This window comes from Centroberyx gerrardi, chromosome 9 (genome assembly GCF_048128805.1).
Source record: "Centroberyx gerrardi isolate f3 chromosome 9, fCenGer3.hap1.cur.20231027, whole genome shotgun sequence".
In the NCBI taxonomy this organism is placed as follows: domain Eukaryota; kingdom Metazoa; phylum Chordata; class Actinopteri; order Beryciformes; family Berycidae; genus Centroberyx; species Centroberyx gerrardi.
Window position 1 is genome coordinate 26,418,349 of NC_136005.1, and position 19,929 is coordinate 26,438,277.

The 19,929-nt window shown below is 41.9% G+C and overlaps 1 protein-coding gene across 5 annotated transcripts in view; it reads left to right on the forward strand.

Moving 5' to 3' along the window:
* ptprfa (protein tyrosine phosphatase receptor type Fa) overlaps positions 1-19,929 on the forward strand; it is a 219,438-nt gene that overhangs the window by 91,603 nt on the left and 107,906 nt on the right. For all 5 annotated transcript variants that reach the window (XM_078285727.1, XM_071903191.2, XM_078285729.1 and 2 more), the window contains exons 5-6: positions 847-1,035; positions 9,305-9,415. In XM_078285727.1, the coding sequence (XP_078141853.1) occupies positions 847-1,035; positions 9,305-9,415 (300 nt within the window). The remainder of the gene's footprint in view (positions 1-846; positions 1,036-9,304; positions 9,416-19,929) is intronic.

The following is a 19,929-nucleotide window of genomic DNA, read 5'->3' on the forward strand; positions in this document are numbered from 1 at the left end:
ATCCCTATCCGCAGATGTCATCATCCCTCATCTGGCATCAGCCTGCTGTTATAAAGGGCTGATGAGATTCACATCTCCATACTCAATATTGAGAATAGGGAGTCTGCCTCTTTCAATGATTTCTTTTCACCTGTCCTATCCAGGTGACAGCTAGTACTGAGCACTGTCAGTCATATATGACACAGAAAACCAGGCTGGCAAAGGACAGCTTTCCCAAGTCCTTTCTATAAGCAAAATCTTTAAAGTGGTAATCCGTGAGTTCCTCTTTGTTTACATTTTGTCTCGATTACTACTTTAATAGATTTGTTTATTTCAATGACTTTTTTGAGAGAGGGTTGGAGAGGTTTGCAGAACTCTTGATGTGATGTTGCTGTCTTACTGCGTCTCAGTTGCATGGAGGGAGGCGTGGAATGGGATTTTCAGGCTATGATTTTATTATGTCTCATCCATAATTTGGCAGGCCTGGCATTTGACCACACTTAGCCTTTCAGATTATCTGAGCAGGGTAGGGGCCTTACTCCGTCAGAATGAATTTCAGTAGAAGTGAAATTGCATCTCTCACCCTCCCGCTCGCGCAGATCCATGACGAGAAATTCCATAGAGGGATTAGTCATGCCGTGGCCTAGCGATATTTACATTAGGGCTGGATTTCACTACGTTTGAATTTCACAGGGGGGCACCTCGTGGGCTCAAGGTTGCGGTGATGAGAAGGGAAATCTCACACCACATGGTTCGGGCTGAATGACGCATCCGATGACTGATGTCTTAGCTGCCATCATCCACTTAGAGTGTCCAGCTGTCAGGATGAGATCGCCAACGGTTTGTTTGTCTTTGTCTTTGTCACAGAGGACCAGATCCCACATGGATTCCCCACCATAGATATGGGCCCCCAGCTGAAGGTAGTGGAGAGGACTCGCACTGCCACTATGCTGTGTGCCGCCAGTGGCAACCCAGACCCAGAGATCTCCTGGTTCAAAGACTTCCTACCTGTGGACATCAACAGCAGCAACGGGCGGATAAAACAGCTCCGCTCAGGTAAAGAACAACAGCGCCATGAACTGATAACACCAGTGCTACACTATTTCACATGTTCACACAAAAAGTGTCCACCCTGAAACACTTAAACACTGTTGAACCATCTATTGGCGATGTACCTTGCATTTCTGGGTCCATTTTGTTTGGTGGTGTATTTTTCTTATTCCTGTAGATAACTGGCCAAACACCACGTTGAGATATTTCCAGCGTAGCTACAATGGAGTTTGATAAATAAACATTACATAAATTCCAATATGTCATCATAACATAACTTCTGGGATGCAATGAACATCGCAGATTGATGAACTCTAACAGTGTATGAGTATCTGAGGGTGGACCTTTAAGTCTCACACGGTAAAACGCACAATAAAGTTAAGATTGGAATAAATGTTTCCCACTTTGAGCTGAACAGCATACATTTCAGTAATTACCTCGGCAGCACCTGTGTGGGAATATTGGTGTGCCGGCGGTGCTTAACGGCTAGAGACAATGATTAATCTTAAACCAGAGCCAGCCATGTGAAGCAGGCTCTCTGAAGCTCCGGGCGATGGCGAGCATCCAAAGTACCACACAGGGCATCTTCCACCACAAACGGGCCGTCCAGCAGCTCACAGCGGAGTTGGACAGCTCTACTCTGAATACCCTTGCTCCACGCAACCTGTCAGTTGTCCTCTCCCTCAGTCGCTGCGAGAAAACAGAAATGTTAATCCGTTGCCAACATTGCAAGCACCCACACAACGTGGAAAGGCCGTCCAGGAGCCGCACTGTCTTGCCAGCCCTTGCAGCAGAGCAAGAGCCAGATTTCCCAGCGCTGAGTGCTCGGGGTCCCTTTCCTCTGGCTCCTCTCATCTCGAAAACGGAGAGGGAGGAAAGGCTGAGAGACAGGCTTTAGGATATCACTGGCTTTGAAGTCCGTGCTGAGGATTTTCCCAAGCCACATTTGGGGCCTTAGGTAAGGACAAATATGCCATGTATTATTACTGAACAGCATAGCAATTTGTTTCAATTTGGTTCATAGGGCTCCATCGTCACACAGTCCCCACAGCAGCCAAGCCCAGATGGCTGACTTCCTTTTATAAAAAAATAAATAAATAAGAGCTGCCCTGTGTCACACAAGGCAAGTGAAATATATAGCTGTGTGTAATGTCAGCACTCCACAATTATTCAATTTATTTGTTTCAATAGAATTCATTATATGGCAGAGCGATTAAATTTGCTCATGAATTAGTGTCCCTATTAAATGACTTTGATCCATCATGGAACACTAATAGCTTCATTTTTCAATTTGAGACCTTTGCTCTCTTACGGTAAATGGAAGAAAATATCCTATGTATTCTTTGCCGAAATAGGATTTCTTCCGACGCTCTGAAACTCTCCATTGTCTCCCAGTAATTACAACCAAAGTTTGTCCGACTAGGAGAGATTCTGGCCCTGAGCATAAATTGACCCTGCTCGCCATGCTAGACGCTTGACAGGCAAACATAGCGAGTGCAGAGCTGAACTGCTGGATCTGATAGCGAGGAAGAAGAGGATTAGCGCGACGGGACAAAGCACCTTTGCGGGAATCGATGCTGGAGTAAAACATCATGCTACCTATTTGGCAGCCAGTCTCTGAAACACTCAAATCGATGCGTCAACTAACCCTGTGTCCACACTGCGAGCAACAGCATCAACAAGTCACTGGGAGTCCATTCATTTCTTATAGAGCCGAGCAACCAGGAAAACTTAGCCAAACAAGCTCGTCGGCCAAGAAACGCTGGCCGCGGCTGAACTTTTTGCAGTCAACAGCCAATCAGATTTATGTGCAATGTGATTTCATTGTGATTTAATTTAATGAACATTAGCTCTGCCTGGCAAGTGCAAAATGGGCAAGAAGTTGATTGCAGCCATGCAAAGCTTCCCAGTTCTCTACAACATTTATTTGAAAGACTACAGGAATAAATGTCTCAAACATGATGCTTGGAGAACGGTTGCATCCATCGTTGGGTTCGATCGTAAGCTATGAATATTTTTTTACCTTTTTGATTAATGCTACCTATAATTAGTGCTTTCTAGCTAGGTCTGTTAACTTGTCAAAATGAAACGTTATGAAAGGCAATACCAAAGCAGCAAAAATTACATTATTTGCCTGTTGAACACTTTGTAGCTGCAGACTGCTACATAGATTCAGTCGGAGCCTCTCACACCACCAACAATCAGTCAGAATGGAGCGGCCTATCAAGTTGCTCGCAGTGTGAACACACGGTTAGCGGCTGCACCAATGCCCATACTGTGGCTCCTAAATGAACTAATTGGTGCCATATATTTAGATGAGAATTTGATCTACAGTGGAATATACTGTACTCTCAACTGAAACATTAAGGTTCAAATTAAAGAGCACCAATCCATCACTGTATCTTTTCACTGACGAAGGACACTATTGCAAATACAACCTCTTCCAATCCAGACATTGTGAAAACATAATAAAGCCCTATTATTTTTCACAATGAATGTTCGACCCTGAAATCTGTCATGAACCCCCCCTTGATTTCACGGGGGAGCGGCGTGGGGGTTTGTGTAGCTGTCAGACAGCTGTGGAGGCAGCCCATGGCAGGTCTCAGTACACCCAGTCCAGCCCTCTGAAAGCTGCTGATGTCCCCTCCATCGGACCCAGGGGCCACACAGCTTCCAGGCACCCCCCCCCTACCCCCACACCCACAACTATCTCTCACCATCTATCTCCCACATCTCTGTGCTCCTGTTGGCTCAAGAGTGGCTTGGCTTATTATCCAGATCGCTGGCATCTGTATAGTAACCAATCTTCTCCACCGTTTGTTGCATATGACCTGATATGCCCAAATGGCCCCTGTTACTAATGACTCAACGTATGCATACTGACAACGGGGATATGCAGATGAAAGGAAGAAATGTAACTACTGCACTGCACTAGAAAGAATGGTACACACAATAGAAGGGCGGCGTATGATTAGCCTAGTATGACAACTGCTGTAAAAATACATCTATAGTATGCTAATGCTGGAGCTGGATAGCAGAATGCTCTCCCATAGAAGCAGCAACATCACAATGTATTCCAGGACACAAGCACAGGTTTCTTTGTATTGCATCAGAGAGAGGAGGCAGCTTGTGTTCTTATCTGCCTTGTTACGGCAGGATGCTGAAGACCCAGATCACACCCAGTCTCCAGACAATGTAAAACGCCTTGGGTTACAACCAGAACAGGTCTGTTCACGGCGAACGAGGGGTCAAGCACTTGATAGCCAGGTGCTGTCAGAAAAAAGAAAAAAGCAGGTGTGGAGAATAAGTAGGTTTGTGATCATAGCGGGATGAGAGCTCTGTAGAGCAAATACCCAGGTGTGTAACGCAAACAAGCACCAGGTGAAAACAAATAAGCAGATTCACAATTGAAAAGCTGGGAGCCATAGCTGGGGTATACATTATTTAAGCATTTTTGTGCATATATGGAGCATTCGGAAAAAAGAACACCCAGTTGGACCGAGGAAAATGGTTTTCTCAGAGAATACATTCTGCACAATTGTCGTTTATGAAATTAGCCTTGGTTGCGAATAATCATTACTCTTATTTTCCACTCTCAGCTATCACTTTGACTCATTAAATATTAAAGAATGTCTTATATACGTAGCAAACATATTTTCTTTACTTTTTCATATCAGTGAAATGAATGTGAGTTTCCTTTATAAAGAGGGATAGAATAGCAGTCGCTCTTTTCTCGGCTGTTTTTCCTCTCTTTGCTCTCCTGCTGCTCTTGTCTTTCTCTGTCACTCTCTCTCATCTTTATACTAATGCTTCTCTCTAATGTTATTTGCATTCAAATTACCTCACCAGGTGGTACACCAATCAGAGGTAAGAATGCTGGGTACAGAAAACAGTCCACTCATCCTCTTTTCCTCCTCAACCCCCCTCTCCTCCACCACCTCCTTCCTTCCTCCTCCTCCTCCTGTCACCTCACAGTGTCCCCATTTCCAGCTCTCTGTCCTCTCCGCTTGGCCCCCGGCACTTGCTCTGCCTTCAGCACATGACCTTTCATAAGTGTGTATGGTCAATCCTTCGAATAAAGCTCAAGGAAGCTACATCCGATCCTAATGAAATTGCACATACGGATCACTCAGCCAGACTGAGATGTCTTAGAACAAGCGAAAACTATCGTAGCACTAGGTAATAAAATCAAATCACCAATAATAGCTCACTACTACAACTGAACACCAAACCCAAATCTGTGGTGAAGCCTGACTTCTAATGGTGAAAAGTAGGGTACTGAACTGGCCATCTGCTATTGGCTGGTCTTCTACAGAGTACAACAGGTGGTGACATCACCTGGCACCAAAAGACCAGCCAATAGCAGATGGCCAGTTGAGTACTCTTCACCACAGATTTTGGGATGGGTTTAGTTACTCTTTAATAACTAACATGACTGCTAATATACACTTCACAAGGCCTACTACGCTAACAAGGGATTTAGACCACTTACAATGAAGTACAACAGTCAATATGCAAAGCCTAAATCAAACAATCTAATTTTGTAAAATGACACAACTTTCCTTATCAGGAAACCAGGGAACTTAAAATGAATCTAGTCAAATGCTTCCACAAGCAATTTGAATTGTAGAGAAATGTGAAATGGAAAAAGCAATCTTCCAGTGCAATTGGAGTAAAAACTACCGTCAGCAGGAAAATCAGCTGGTTTATAGGTTACATGGTAGTTCAACAAGGACCTAATGAAAATTTTTCAGGCACATCAGCAAATGGACATGCTGCCTAGCATAGAAAGAGGTCCTATAGATGGTGTATAGCATTCGTATGTATTCCCAATCGTATTCCTCTCAATGGCAGCCCTACTTAGATATTTAGCTGACGATCCTGCAGCCAATTTTCTTAGACTTTCCTACCGAGGTGTTGCGCGGAGTATGAAATAAGACGATTTGCATACGCGATATAGCAATTGACAGCTGGCGCGATTAGTAGTCTGCAAAGTGCGTGTTGTTCAGGTGTTGAGCGTTGACCTCTGTCGGCATGCTGTCCTTAGAAGCTGCAGAGGGAGGAAACACATCACTACATTATTAAAGGCTCACCGCCTGAAGGGCAGAGGAAGTTCTGGCAGCTTCTAACGTTCGGCTTAGGGCTTCCAGATCTTCGTCTGTGAGAAGTCACACCTTCTCCGCCAGCGCTGATTAGCCTTGTTTATGCCAAGAGGTCAGAGCAAACATCCATCAGCATCGTTTTGTATTTCTCAGGAGGGAATAAAACATTTTCTCATCAAGGGGCCCTGCCATGAAGAGATGGTGAATGCGCTATGAGATAGACAATGATCAGGGAATCGAAAGGGGAAATATAGAAACTGAGAAGCAGATTTAACTCAGCCAATAAGCAGCTGCTGCTGCATGCTCTCCTCTTCACTCCCCAGCAGCAATGTGAGGATTGGCCTACAATGAGATCTGATCTCTCCGATTTAGGCCCAGAGGGAGAAAGTTAAGACCTTGGGACATTATCATTCTGACACAATGTTTTGTGATATGGAGGAGAAAGGCTTACCTACATGCTCTGTATGAAGAGCCCCATGAATGTGTGAGTGTGTTTGTGTGTGTATGAGAGAGAGAGAGAGAGAGAGAGAGAGAGAGAGAGCTTCCGTCCTTATGCAGTTTAAGGACATACATCTCAGGCAGAATGCCCTTGCTGGCTGCATCCCAGATGAAGGTTGTTCCTCCTCCATCTCTGGGCTCCCTGCCTTTACCAGATCCACCAGGGATGTGGCTACACACACATCATTTTATTTCTACTGCTGATGTTTTTTTTTTTAACCAGCTCTTAACATTGTGTTACAAACCCATTCCATGATGCATTTAAGTAAATATATTCTGAAATATATTTTTTAACATTTTATTTTTCACATGTATTATTGTCCAGTGGTTGCAAAACTGCATGATGTGTGTCACATTCAGCCAGTAAACACCATTGTATAATTGCAAGAGACACATTCACGCCATCTGTCTAAACCTAAACCAAGTCTCTACTGATACCTCAGTGTCTAAATGAATACCGAATGTTTGTATGAATGCTATGAAATTGTATTATGGTTTTGGAATGAATTGAGGAAATGGTAAACCATGGTGTCAGGTAAGTGCTCTGTTACAGCTCCTGTTTCATTTGTTGTTTTCCCGAGACAAAGATAGCCAAAGAGGTTCAGCAAGCTTAGCAGCAATGGAGTCCTTCAGCCCTGGTCTGATTTAACTACTGGGTTTCAATTCCATTTGATGAGCAGTCCCAGTACACCCAGTACTGTCACCAACAGTAGAATGAACAAATCAGTGTTCAACTGTATAATGCCAGTAGTAGCCTGACACCCAGGCAGTTAAACCAACACAGGACTTTAGCCATTGTCTTTTCTGTAATTTCATTACAGAATTTGCTGCCTCAAAGAAATACAACAAGTTTATGGTAGACTGTCCCATTATGTAAATGATGAGAACATAAGACACCATAATCATCTATAGGTAGCCTACCTGGTAGATTATTGGCTCCGGTGCTCCATGCTAACACTTTAGCATACACTATGTTGAGTGATAGTAGGCTCCATGCTAACACTTTATACACTATGTTGAGTGACAGTAGGCTCCATGCTAACACTTTATACACTATGTTGAGTGACAGTAGGCTCCATGCTAACACTTTATACACTATGTTGAGTGACAGTAGGCTCCATGCTAACACTTTATACACTATGTTGAGTGACAGTAGGCTCCATGCTAACACTTTATACACTATGTTGAGTGATAGTAGGCTCCATGCTAACACTTTAGCATACACTATGTTGAGTGATAGTAGGCTCCATGCTAACACTTTATACACTATGTTGAGTGACAGTAGGCTCCATGCTAACACTTTATACACTATGTTGAGTGACAGTAGGCTCCATGCTAACACTTTATACACTATGTTGAGTGACAGTAGGCTCCATGCTAACACTTTATACACTATGTTGAGTGACAATAGGCTCCATGCTAACACTTTAGCGTACACTATGTTGAGTGAAAGTAGGCTTCATGCTAACACTTTAGCGTACACTATGTTGAGTGAAAGTGGGCTCCATGCTAACACTTTAGCATACACTATGTTGAGTGACAGTAGGCTCCATGCTAACACTTTAGCGTACACTATGTTGAGTGACAGTAGGCTCCATGCTAACACTTAAGCATACTATTGCATTTATTGGTGTCTATGTTCTCATTAACAGCTAAGCTGACCAACGGGACAATCTACCAAAAACTTGGTGTATTCCTTTAACAGACTATAGGAAGAGCTGTGAATGTTTCTGATAGCAGATATTTTATACCTGCTGCCCCATAAACAACAAACTTCCTACATTAAGTTACGTTAATTGCTCAGTCTCTTTTCTTCAGTTGAGGTAATGTTTCTCAAGGGTTCTATGTAAGAGAGAACACGCATTTTATAGATTTTCATGTTTTCAGAAGTGCCTATTCATAGCAAAATTCTTGGGCTCATGATAACTGTAATTCCACTCTACCTACATCTGCATTGTTGGCAAGAACGGCACTGCAGAAGCCTGGATGAGTGTCTTTTCCAGCCATATTTTCAAGCGTATGCCTGTTGTGTATGGGCGTCAATTTACTAAACCCTAAGCTATCACTAAGTCCCTGTATTTAATATCATTTGCCACTAAAAAAAACAAAACAAGCCTGCTTTTATTGACTAGACAAAGTGGAGCAATGACTCATTACTGATAAGATTATATTATTTGGTCCCTGTGATAAATTATATATGTTGGGACTGACAAGATATTATTATTTGGTGAGTGTGATCAATTACTAGATGATGGGACTGACAAGATATTATTATTTGGTCAATGTAATCAGTTATTAGATGTAGGAACTGACAGGATATTATTTGGTCAGTGATAAATTATTAGATGTATCAGTTTAGTGGGAACATTGGTCCTGAATGCTCCCCTAATGTGAATTTTTCTTTTAGATCTGGCTTCCAAATAGATCTCTGGTCATTTTTGCTTAATAATTGCTGTCCATTATAATGATAATATCTACAAATTTGGACTCACTCAGGCTAATATATGGCGGGTTGTGTGTTTGTTGTGTGGAGGGCTGCTGTCAGTGTGGCTGTATCTGATTTACTGTGCTGCCATGTCCGGGTGTGTGTGGTCTGTGTGTGTGTGTGTGTGTGAGTGCCGTTTGCATGTGTGTGGCGTAGACCTGAACCGTGACACTTTGGCCTTCCTCCCCAGGAGCGCTTCAGATTGAGAACAGCGAGGAGTCGGACCAGGGCAAGTACGAGTGCGTGGCGGTCAACAGCGCCGGGACTCGCTACTCGGCTCCGGCTAACCTTTATGTTCGAGGTAAGATCCCTCTTGACCCCCCCCCACCCCACCCTCCACCCCCCCACTGCCACACAGGTCACCGCCTCAAACAGTGAGGGCCTCTCCTCCGTCCGTATGGTCAACACTAACCCTCTGTACTGCCCTCCACCTAGAGTAGAGGTGACCGTCTGCCTCCTGACTGCTAATGGGGAAATGTCGCCCGCTCCCTGGATCCAGCTGCAGTGAAAGTCGAACCTGTTGATGTCTGCTTTGTGTATGCTTTCTCACTGTCCTTTCCTTTCCTCTCTCTCTCTCTCTATCTCCCTCTCTCTCCCTCTGCCTCGTCTTTGTCTCCCGGGCGGTGATTATGTACTTGCTCCACTGCCCTGTTGTTAGTTTGCTTGACCCGGCCAACCTCACGGTGACGGGGGGGGGTGTTTTGACTCATCGGGGGTGAACGGGAGGTTGGCTGCGGTTCTGCCTCTTTGTTTTGGGCGAAGCGCAGGGAGGGCGGCGGGGCGTACATGTGGAGGCTTGCCAGAGGAGAAGCTGACACCTCGCCGCCGTCCCGTGTGGGAGCAGACAGGGAGGAAATTCCCCCCCAAAAGCGGGATACGGTCGACTGCGCGCGCTGCAATAAAAGTCAGCGGGGTGAAAGCGAGCCTCGGGGCTTCTCATAAGTAGGCCTTGTCAACAAACAACTCAATTAGCCTCAACCGATATCAGGTTCTCAAAGGCAATTTCAAAGCGCAAGGGTGATTCATTACAGCTTTATTCTCTTATTCAGTTGACATTTCCATTGACAATGCTCTTTGATGCAGTTCGCCCTAAAAAAAATTACTGTCAAAGCTGATGCCTGCAACATGCTAAATAAAGTTACCACCAAATTCTTTTTTTACGCTAGCGTTGTTTTGCAATCATTTTCTGACAGACATCTCATTCTATCCTTTTCTCCCCACCTTCAAACATATGAAACCTCATATTTAGGTGTTTGAACAGGTAACACGTCTGCATGGGAATCTTTTTTGTTCTTGTGCTGAGATTTTGATGAAATTTGCCATTCCTAAGGGACTTGCTGTGGTGTAAACTCTGTGGAGTCATTTTGAAATGTTTCTCCAGGGTTTCCTATACTACGTAGATCCATTTTGGGAAGGCCTGCCACTAAAAGATTTGCTGTACCGACACATATGCCATATCAACTTAACTTCTTGTATTGCGCACTCAGTCCTTTCCACTGACTGACTCTGCTGCCACCATAAAGAACCTGAGAACGTTTAGGAAACACTGCTCGCAATTTAATTTCCCTGTTAAGATAAAAGTGAAGAGAGGTAACTGATTCCTCCTGGCAAAAATGGCGTGTGTGTGTGTGTGTGTGTGTGTGTGTGGGAGGTATAGGCTACATACTGTATGTGGGAGATGTTTATTTATACAGATGCATCAATTTCCCAAAGACTGATCAGATAATGCTCTCTCCCAAGATAAAAATTGCCTTTGAGAACCAAAAAAAAGAAGAATGTTCAAAGTACTTTTACAGAACAAAATATCTTCAAAACATGCTTTTGAAGATATTTTGTTCACTCAATGAAAATGCAGAGTATTACAATTTTCAAAAAATGAATAAACCTTTTTTTACTTTCTTGGCCAACAGCTGGAATATCCCTCCACTAAACTAGAGAGAGCTGTAGCCATCAAAGTGAAAACTATAAACTCTTTTTTTGTGTGTGTAATATTTGTTATTTCTGCCTCTCTCTTCAAAGCTCTTGTTTGAGTTGTTTTAACCTTTAATCTCTCCAGGTGTGCCAGTAGCTTATGTTTCCATTCGTGTCTCATATTGTGGCTTCTGAACATACACTACAACTTGGCATGCGTTGTGTGTGTGTGTTTGTGTGTGTGTCTGTATGTGTGTGTGTAGAGAGAGATAGTGTCTTCTCTTGTCCTATCTCTATTTCTCTTTGTCTTTTTTAGTTTCTTTTCTTTTCTCTGTGTTTGGGGTCCTGCGTTCTGATCCCATTTTCCACTGAAGTGTCCGTCATATACACAGACTGTATGTTTATCTTCATCTCACAAATGCTTATCCTTCTATCAAAATGTGAAGCCCACCATTTTCCATGTGTTTGCTTATCTTTTAATATGCTTTGCTTTGTCTGCACTTCTTGGTGTCTTTGGACATGAGTGAGAGAGAATGTCTTCAGTCTCTTCTGTTGTGTGTTGCAGGGTGTGTTTGTGCTTGTTTTTGTTTCAGTGTAAGGCATTATGTACCTGGAACCTATACCAATAGTAATCTAAACTATATTAAAGGAATACACAGAGTTTTTAGCAGAATGGTCATTTTGTTCTACTTAGCCATTAAGTGTTGAGAACAAAGACACCAAAATCAACCATCAGCCATTTCCCCGATAGATCATTGGCTCCCATGCTCCATGCTAACACTTATCACACACACCTAGCATTATCTCAAAAGTGAGTATGAGAACTTATAGAAGCTCTAAAGCTAAATGGTAAATCATTTTAAATGATATGGCTAAGTCTGGCAATAAAGCATTGTTTTGAACTAGCAGGGACTACTGTCCCTGTTTCCATAGGAAGTGAATGTGGTGGGTGATGGGAGACTGTGTACAAGTCACTGCACAGTGAAAATATACCTGGTTGCTCACCTGAAACAGCTACAGCTATATTGAGTTAATAATATCCAATATTTTAATTTACAAATCTACAGGCCATATAATAAAAAAAAAACACCTAAAACAACTTTTTATGACTAAAAGGCCAGTCTTCTTACTTCGGATAATGCTAGTGGCCTACTTTCAATCAACATAGTGTATGCTAAAGTGTTGCTCACATCTATAAAATAAATAAATTATTATTTTTGTGTCAAGAGAACATATGATGTCATGTGTGATAGGGCGGTGCTATGCTTGGCACCTTCTTGCATGCTAGTTAGGCAGTATTGCTACATTATCATAGCTAGTAGCTAATAGTTAATAGATAAATGCCACTCAGCTGCGATGCTATGCTCAGTGCCAAGTGGTAGCTAGTTATCTGTTAGCTGCTAGCATGCTAGTTAGCCAGTATTGGGTATTAATGGGTAACTTTAAAACATCTATCAATTTATTATGTGCATATAAATGTACCATCTAGTCCTGCCTCACTTTGAGTGCAAGCCATCACTTTTTTTGCTTATTTTTGTACTTTGCTAGCAGTGCTGTATAAAATTGGAAGACACGCTAATCATTGTGACACTGCCATGATTAGATACTCCTCCATGTTGGATTTTCTTTCATACATCAACATGCCCAAAGCAGCATTTCTATTGGCTGTACTAAGTCACAGGTCAGAGTTCAACACATGTTCACCTACCAGAAGTTGTTCTTTGTTTGCCCTTTACATGGTTTACAATGGAAGTGAATAAGAGGCAAATTTTCTTGCACTTTGGTGCATAGTCTGACTGCGTCTTTAGCATGGAGCACCAATGATCTACCGGGGACACAAGGATCATTTTGATGTCTATGTTCTCATCACTTAGTAATGGGGAAGTTGACCAACAGGACAATCTCCCAAAAAGTTGGTGTATTCCTTTAATGCAGTATTAGCCTATAAAGTGTTCTTCCATAGAGATGAATGTTGCCTCAGTTAGGACTGGGCACTTCCTTAAACAAGGCAGAGGTAAAAAATCTTATTTTGTAGGTGAGTGTATGACTAATCCAGTGTCAGGGTCCACGTTTCTACGTCCATTGATTTCAGGGCTCAGTGGCTGAGCTCACCAAGAGTCAATGGGCAGAATAAATGTGGGCTGCAACACACTGTCTGCTTTGTGTGCTTAATGAAGTCTGGTTGTCAGCAAGCCTCGGCCTCCCAAATGCCATCGTAATTCACTGGCTATGAGGAGTTCGTACACTGCATGGAAGTTAGAGACAGGGAAGAAAGTGTGTGTGTGTAATTGTACGTGTACGTGTGTGCTTGTGTGTGTGTACGTGCGTGTGGGTGGAATATCTGTGTATTCATATATTATACACAGCAATTTTTCTAGTGTTAATAGGTGTTGGTTTTTCTGTTGTGCTGACATTGGAGAGTTGTGTGTCAAAATCTATCATATGGCTTTTAAAATTAAATTACTTTTTACACACTCAGAATTTAATTTACACTGACGATTTTGCTGTGTATATGTGTCTGATTGTACTTTGGTGAGATGGCCTTCATCTCTCCATGGCCTTTTACTCTGTGTGTCTGATGGGTTTACACTGTGTTTGTATTGTGTGTTTGTCACTGCTCTGCACAGGATATTGCCTCCATTGTGATTTTATCACTCATTAATGGATAAGCAGATATTTGCCTGTTTTACTCTCTCTGTTTCTCCTTGTCTTCTTCCTCCCATTCCTCTTTTTTTTGTCCTCTGTTGTTTTTTTTTCTTTTTCACTTTATCTTGATTCCCTCCATCACCATCGCACCCTGCCATCCAAAAATACAATCCAAACCTCACCACTCAGATCAACGGGAAGGTTGGTTCTTTTCAGTCTTTACCCTCCTAAGCCAAGGCCTGGCAGACTGGAGCCGTGCAGCGCCGGCATCTCGCCGGGCGCCTCAGGCCCGTCCCGGCCTCTCTCTCAGGACCCCCCACCCTCAGTGCACCTCCCACCCGCCCCCCCTCTCTTCCCCCACCCTCTTCACTGCTACATGTTGCCGCTCACCACCACACACTCTGCCCCATGCAGCCTGGTCTCATGAAATTTTGTGAAATGAGCATGATGTCTTAAAATGCAAATACTCTCTCCGTGCACGAAAAGTGAAAGAAATCTGTTTGCCCTTCAAGAAAGAATTATGAGGAGACACGACTAGAAACAGGCAGTAGTTTGACAGTGAAACAGTGCGGTGGAAAGTAAGGGTGTGGAGGTCGGGGGGGGGGGGGGGGGGATGGGCGAATACATTTACCTTCAACTCCGATGACCCGGGTTCAATTCCCAATTTGTGCCAAGACGTTTTCTACTGGGAGTGAAGTATTCATTTTCAGCTCGTTTTTCCTGTTTAACCGTGACCAAAACCTTACCCTAACCTTAACCAAATTTGCTTTAGTTGCCTAACCTTAACCAAAGTGTGACTAAACCTAACCCAAAACTTAACGACAACCTTAACCAAAGTTGTTTTAGTTGCCTTACCTTAACCATAGCCTTAACTGATTTTGCTTTACTTGCCTAAACTGAACCGTTAGCTAACCTTTTCACATGAAGAACACGTAACATTATTGTCACATATTGCAATTTGGGTAACACTTTAGATTAGGGAACACATATTAACTATTAACTATGAGTTTTCCCTCAATAATGTAATCATTTCGCTCAATAATATGTGATACTAGCACCTTATAAGCCCCATACTGAGCAAAGCACACTAAAAGCCCAATTCATGTGCAACAACTTCCTAACTGACTGCTATAAGCACTAATTAGGAAGCTATTGAGGGAAAGTTCATAGTTTATGGGGTATACTTGTAGAATACAATTGTGCAGAATAAGGTGCTAATAAATGGTTTGTAATGACTAATAATGAACCAACACACTACTAATATGCATGTTAATAAGCAACTTATTAATAGTTAATATGTGTTCCCTAATCTAAAGTGTTACCCAATTTGTAGTGAAGGAATGTAATCTTCACATAATTTGTATCCGCAACACATAATCTGCGTTTCAGAGTTCACGCTCATTTCACGAAATTTTGCGAAACTGTGTCCCACGGTCCCATGATATGCTGTCCAGCATGCCTATCATGTTTGTATTGTGTGTTGGCTAATTCAAAGGCATGGCTTGTCTCAGCTCTCATCCACTGTCTGACCATCATTACTCTGAGCTGCAGGCTCGGAGCTCATGCTGGTTTTACCATGTTATGCTAGAATAATAGACAGGCTCTCCAAGAGAACAAAATAGCCTCAAACATGTTTACTCTTTTTCTAAGACCCTTACTGCCGCATCATTAATAGTAGAATGTGGAGCAGCTCAGATTTTAAGGGGCAGTGAACTACTGTTGGAGTGAATTGCTGCCCTGGCTGAAGTGTTTGTGTTTCGATATGTGGGAAAGGAGCCGTGGATTGGCAGACTGCGGTGTGGTTTGATGGTTGTCTATTATTCCACAGGAACAGTGTGGTTTCTCATTGCTTCATGGCTTCACGCCTGAGGTCAGAGAACAGATACAGGGACGCCGCACGAGCTGAATGGATCATACATAGACGTTCAAATTTCAGTCACATTTTTTTCACATTAGCCTATTTAGAAAGCATGTGGTGGATCCTGTGTAACTGCAAAAAGCCTTTTGAGTTTTGTGTTATAAAGCTAGCTAAAGTGGCTTTGATTGTTTATTGTGGAATCAGTATTCATTGCAGACTTCAAATCTAGGTAAACAATGAAAGAGAGCAAAAAAGACTGCAGGGGAGAATGATTTTTTTCTTATAAGGCCACTACCACAGAAACACATTTTTGGATTTTAGTTTACTTTTAAATCAAATTTCCCAATATATTTTTCTGTTGTTTTATTAAATTTTGAGTTACAAATTCTCAAAAATGAGGAAAAGGCAATTTGCACTGCTTAAAATAGTTGAAAGAAATTTTGATTGACAATTTCCTACACCTATATTAAAATATGTAAATGTTTAATGTAGGTACAGTGGTATGACATCAGCCAAGGTTATATGTAAAAATCCAGCTGTCTTATCAGTCTAAATCAGTGCAGCTTTAAAGCACAAATTTTAAGAAAACATATTCTTTTGCAAAATAACAACCTACAAGTCCATTTCAGTGGAATTCTACTTTTCTTGTATCCAAAAAAATGCTCTCACCCATCCATCTTTCCAGCTGAAACAGTCACAGTGAGAGAGCGGGTGCAGAGTGGGATAAAGGCTCAGTCATTCTCCAGTCAGCTCTACAATCAGATGTGCCATTTACAAAATGGACATCTCACATCCTCAGAATGATTATTAATTCTGAAGCAAGTGGTATCGTGTTTAGTGAGATTTGGTCTAGTGTTACATCTTCCTCCTGCCTGTGTCTTGTCTTCTGTACCTGAAGAGCAAGGTAAGGGTTAGGGAGGATAATGATGATGAGCAAGGCATTAACACTGCCAGGGTTTGGGGTTAAAATTGTATGCACTCATAGTGTATGCTAAAGTGCTTTGAATAAAAGGCTCCACCAAATGGCAGACTCAATGTTACATGTAGATGGTGCACTCTCTCTTTCCTCGTATTTATGAGAAGATTATTAATATCAATTGTCATTTCCATTCGTATCAATGCATTGGATAGCATGTAGCCTACTGGATGTGATGTACAATACTACGGTCTGTACATCAGCACAACTTCATGGCCACTTGTGTGCTTCTGTTCCACACTGCTTTGCCATACCACAAGCTCTTCACCTCAAACTTACCCTACATTCAGATAGGAAGCGAGGTGAAATTTTGTCTGGCTTTCCTCGTATGAGTCTGATTGCTTGACCGGGAAAATAAGCACTGAAATTAGCGTGACAACATGCAAACAGGTTTGATGCCACCACTTGATCCAATAGGAGGTAGCAGGGTGACAAACATTATGATTAGTGGTTTAGGTTGACATCTTTCTATAGTCCAGTCATTATGATTAGTGGTTTAGGTTGACATCTTTCTATAGTCCATTCATTATGATTAGTGGTTTAGGTTGACATCTTTCTATAGTCCATTCATTATGATTAGTGGTTTAGGTTGACATCTTTCTATAGTCCATTCATTATGATTAGTGGTTTAGGTTGACATCTTTCTATAGTCCAGTCATTATGATTAGTGGTTTAGGTTGACATCTTTCTATAGTCCAGTCATTATGATTAGTGGTTTAGGTTGACATCTTTCTTTAGTCCAGTCATTATGATTAGTGGTTTTGGTTGACATCTTTCTATAGTCCCATTATGATTATTTTTAATTGACATTTTTCTCATTAATTGAAACTCTGCTTCAGCATTATATTTTTTATTCTATCATGCTGCATTTTAATCCTTGTGTGCCGGGCTTGGTAGCAGCACCACAAGTGTTTTCTTTGGGGAATCTAGCTTTTGTAAACTTTTTGTGCAGATGTCATTGGTCAGTAGCATTGGTCACAAATATCCAATGGACATTTTTCCCCGCTGTAAATATTAGGTGGGGGAAATTTACAGGCGCCTGGATAGAGATGTGATTGAAGCCGATTGGCATTGCATACATTTACGCCGCCTTTACATTTTTTTGCAGTCTGTCTGAATGTAGGATTACAGAATTTAAGGACTTGAAAGAGGCAGTTTTTGGATGAGATTTTGGCTGATAATCTGGGATACATATACTTAGTTAATGCTGTGTTTGTTTTTCTATTTTCTGTTGGTTTGGTTGGACAAATTAACTTTTAAGAGGCTGAAATTATTTTATTCTGATATTGAAATGTCATTAAGTCTGTCTGTAAGAAGCGCAGAGTTATAGTTTTAGGTAGTTGATTGAGTAGGTATATTTCCTGTGATCGCCCTTGTAGACCCATGACCAAAGCCATTATGGAGCAGTTTCACAGACATGGATTAAAGGTGAATACCACTCAATGAAAGAATTAGTATGTTCTTTCCTTTGGTGTAGAGCAGTCTAATCAATATTTGTGAACATGAACAACTCTCACAAATCTGGAAACCAGAGAACTGATGTTCCAGAATTGTTGGAAAGTTGGACATTCTGACTTCCTACTAGGGAAAACGTAACGAAGTTGGAATTCCAAGTAGGAAACTCGGTCCAGATTTCTCAAACGCAAGGTTTCAGAGATGTTGTTAACTTGTAACACTGTAAACGCTACACAGCATTACTGTCAACATGGTTAGAATCCTCAAAATACACCTAAGCATGACATGACCTTAAATCCACCAAAACACCTGTGTGGTAAATGGTTAAACATAAACTTGAAATGAAGTTGCACTTACAGTTGCCAACATTCTGTGCTAACTAGCTAGCGAACTTTGCCAAATGTCATCAATATAACATTAGCTGTTGCATGGGGAACAGTATTTTACTTTGGGCAAATCAAATCTTGTGGGCCTCCATGTTTCTCCCCTTTTTTTCCCCCGAGCTGGACCACTGGAACGCACAAAGGTTGTAATTACGACCTACCAGCTGGGAATTTCTGACTTCCGACTCTGAATGGAGTGCAGCATTAGACTTGAAGCTGAGATGTCATCAGCCCAGTCTAACACTAAGCTCCTTCTAATGAAGATCTCCATTCAGAGCATTTTCTAAATCCAGGACTATGCTTAATCCATGTCTATGAAACCAGCCCTTTAGTTAGCTTGCTGCCACTGCCTCTGCACCTGCACTGCTGCATGCCTTCCTTGAGAATGCATACAAAGATGACTTTGCTTCCCATTCACCCTAACCCACTTCTCCAACTCCAGCTTTTTTCTTTATCAGAACTCGGCTTCCCAAATCTTCTCAGCCTTTCCTCCTTCCTTTCCTCCTCCGCTCCTTCTCTCGCCTCTCTTCTGGCATGCCAATGAAGATAAGAGTGTGTGTCTGTTTTCTAACTGTGAGCTGTTCCTAATATGCTTCTGTTGCTCCTAAACGGCATCATGGCAACTCAGTGACAAATCCAGTGTCACCCCTGGTGTCAGCACCCCAGTTGTCCACCCATCAGGCCATTGTTCAACCCAATAGTAGCAATAATAACATCCCATGTAATTTCTGACTCAGTAAACTACTGTCATTACATTGTGACCATCCTCCATATCCTTGGGTAACTCAATGGTTTCTAATCAACTAATATAGTAACATGGTGATTTCCCCAGCGCTGGCCAGCATGTTGAAACCATGCAGCCTCATAAGCTGAGACTGAGGTTATTTGCCTTTGGCTAACCCTCTGTTCAGTTTAATTACCAACAAACAAATGTCTCAGTGTTATCTGACTTGAATTGAAATTAATATCTCGGTACATCTCGGGCAAGTTAATTAAATATATATATATATATATATAAAACACCTATGTCTGTTTTATCCAAGAAAATAGCAGGCAGAACAAAATGAAGATTTCAGCATAAGAGGTAACTGTTATCTAGATAACTAGATAACAGTTGAACCAGGTGCCTTAGATAACCTCCCACAATGCACTACTGCTGTGTGAGTGAGTGCATTCCAGTCACATAAAATCTGAAATGTTTGTTAAAGGGGGAAAAGACAGTTTCAATACAATTTTCAATTTCAGTAGTTTTTGAGATACGGTGTTGATGTAACTGCTGGCCAGCCTGGGCTGTTGAATCCAATTTTATTGCCCTACCTACCTCCTCCATTTTACTGTGGTAAGGAAATAACCAGGTAATTTCAATGTTATGATGTCAAACAGTTTTTTGGAACACCTCTGATGTATTACTGGCTCTATTTCCATTTACCAACATACACAGAGCTCTGTCACTCCCCTCTCTGCATCCAAATTTGACGCTTTATTACTATAACTATGACATTTTCCTGGGCACACAGACAAGAAAATGGAGCATTTATTTATAGTTGTCACTCCAGTCGGTATCACTCTGTCGCTTTGAAATGATT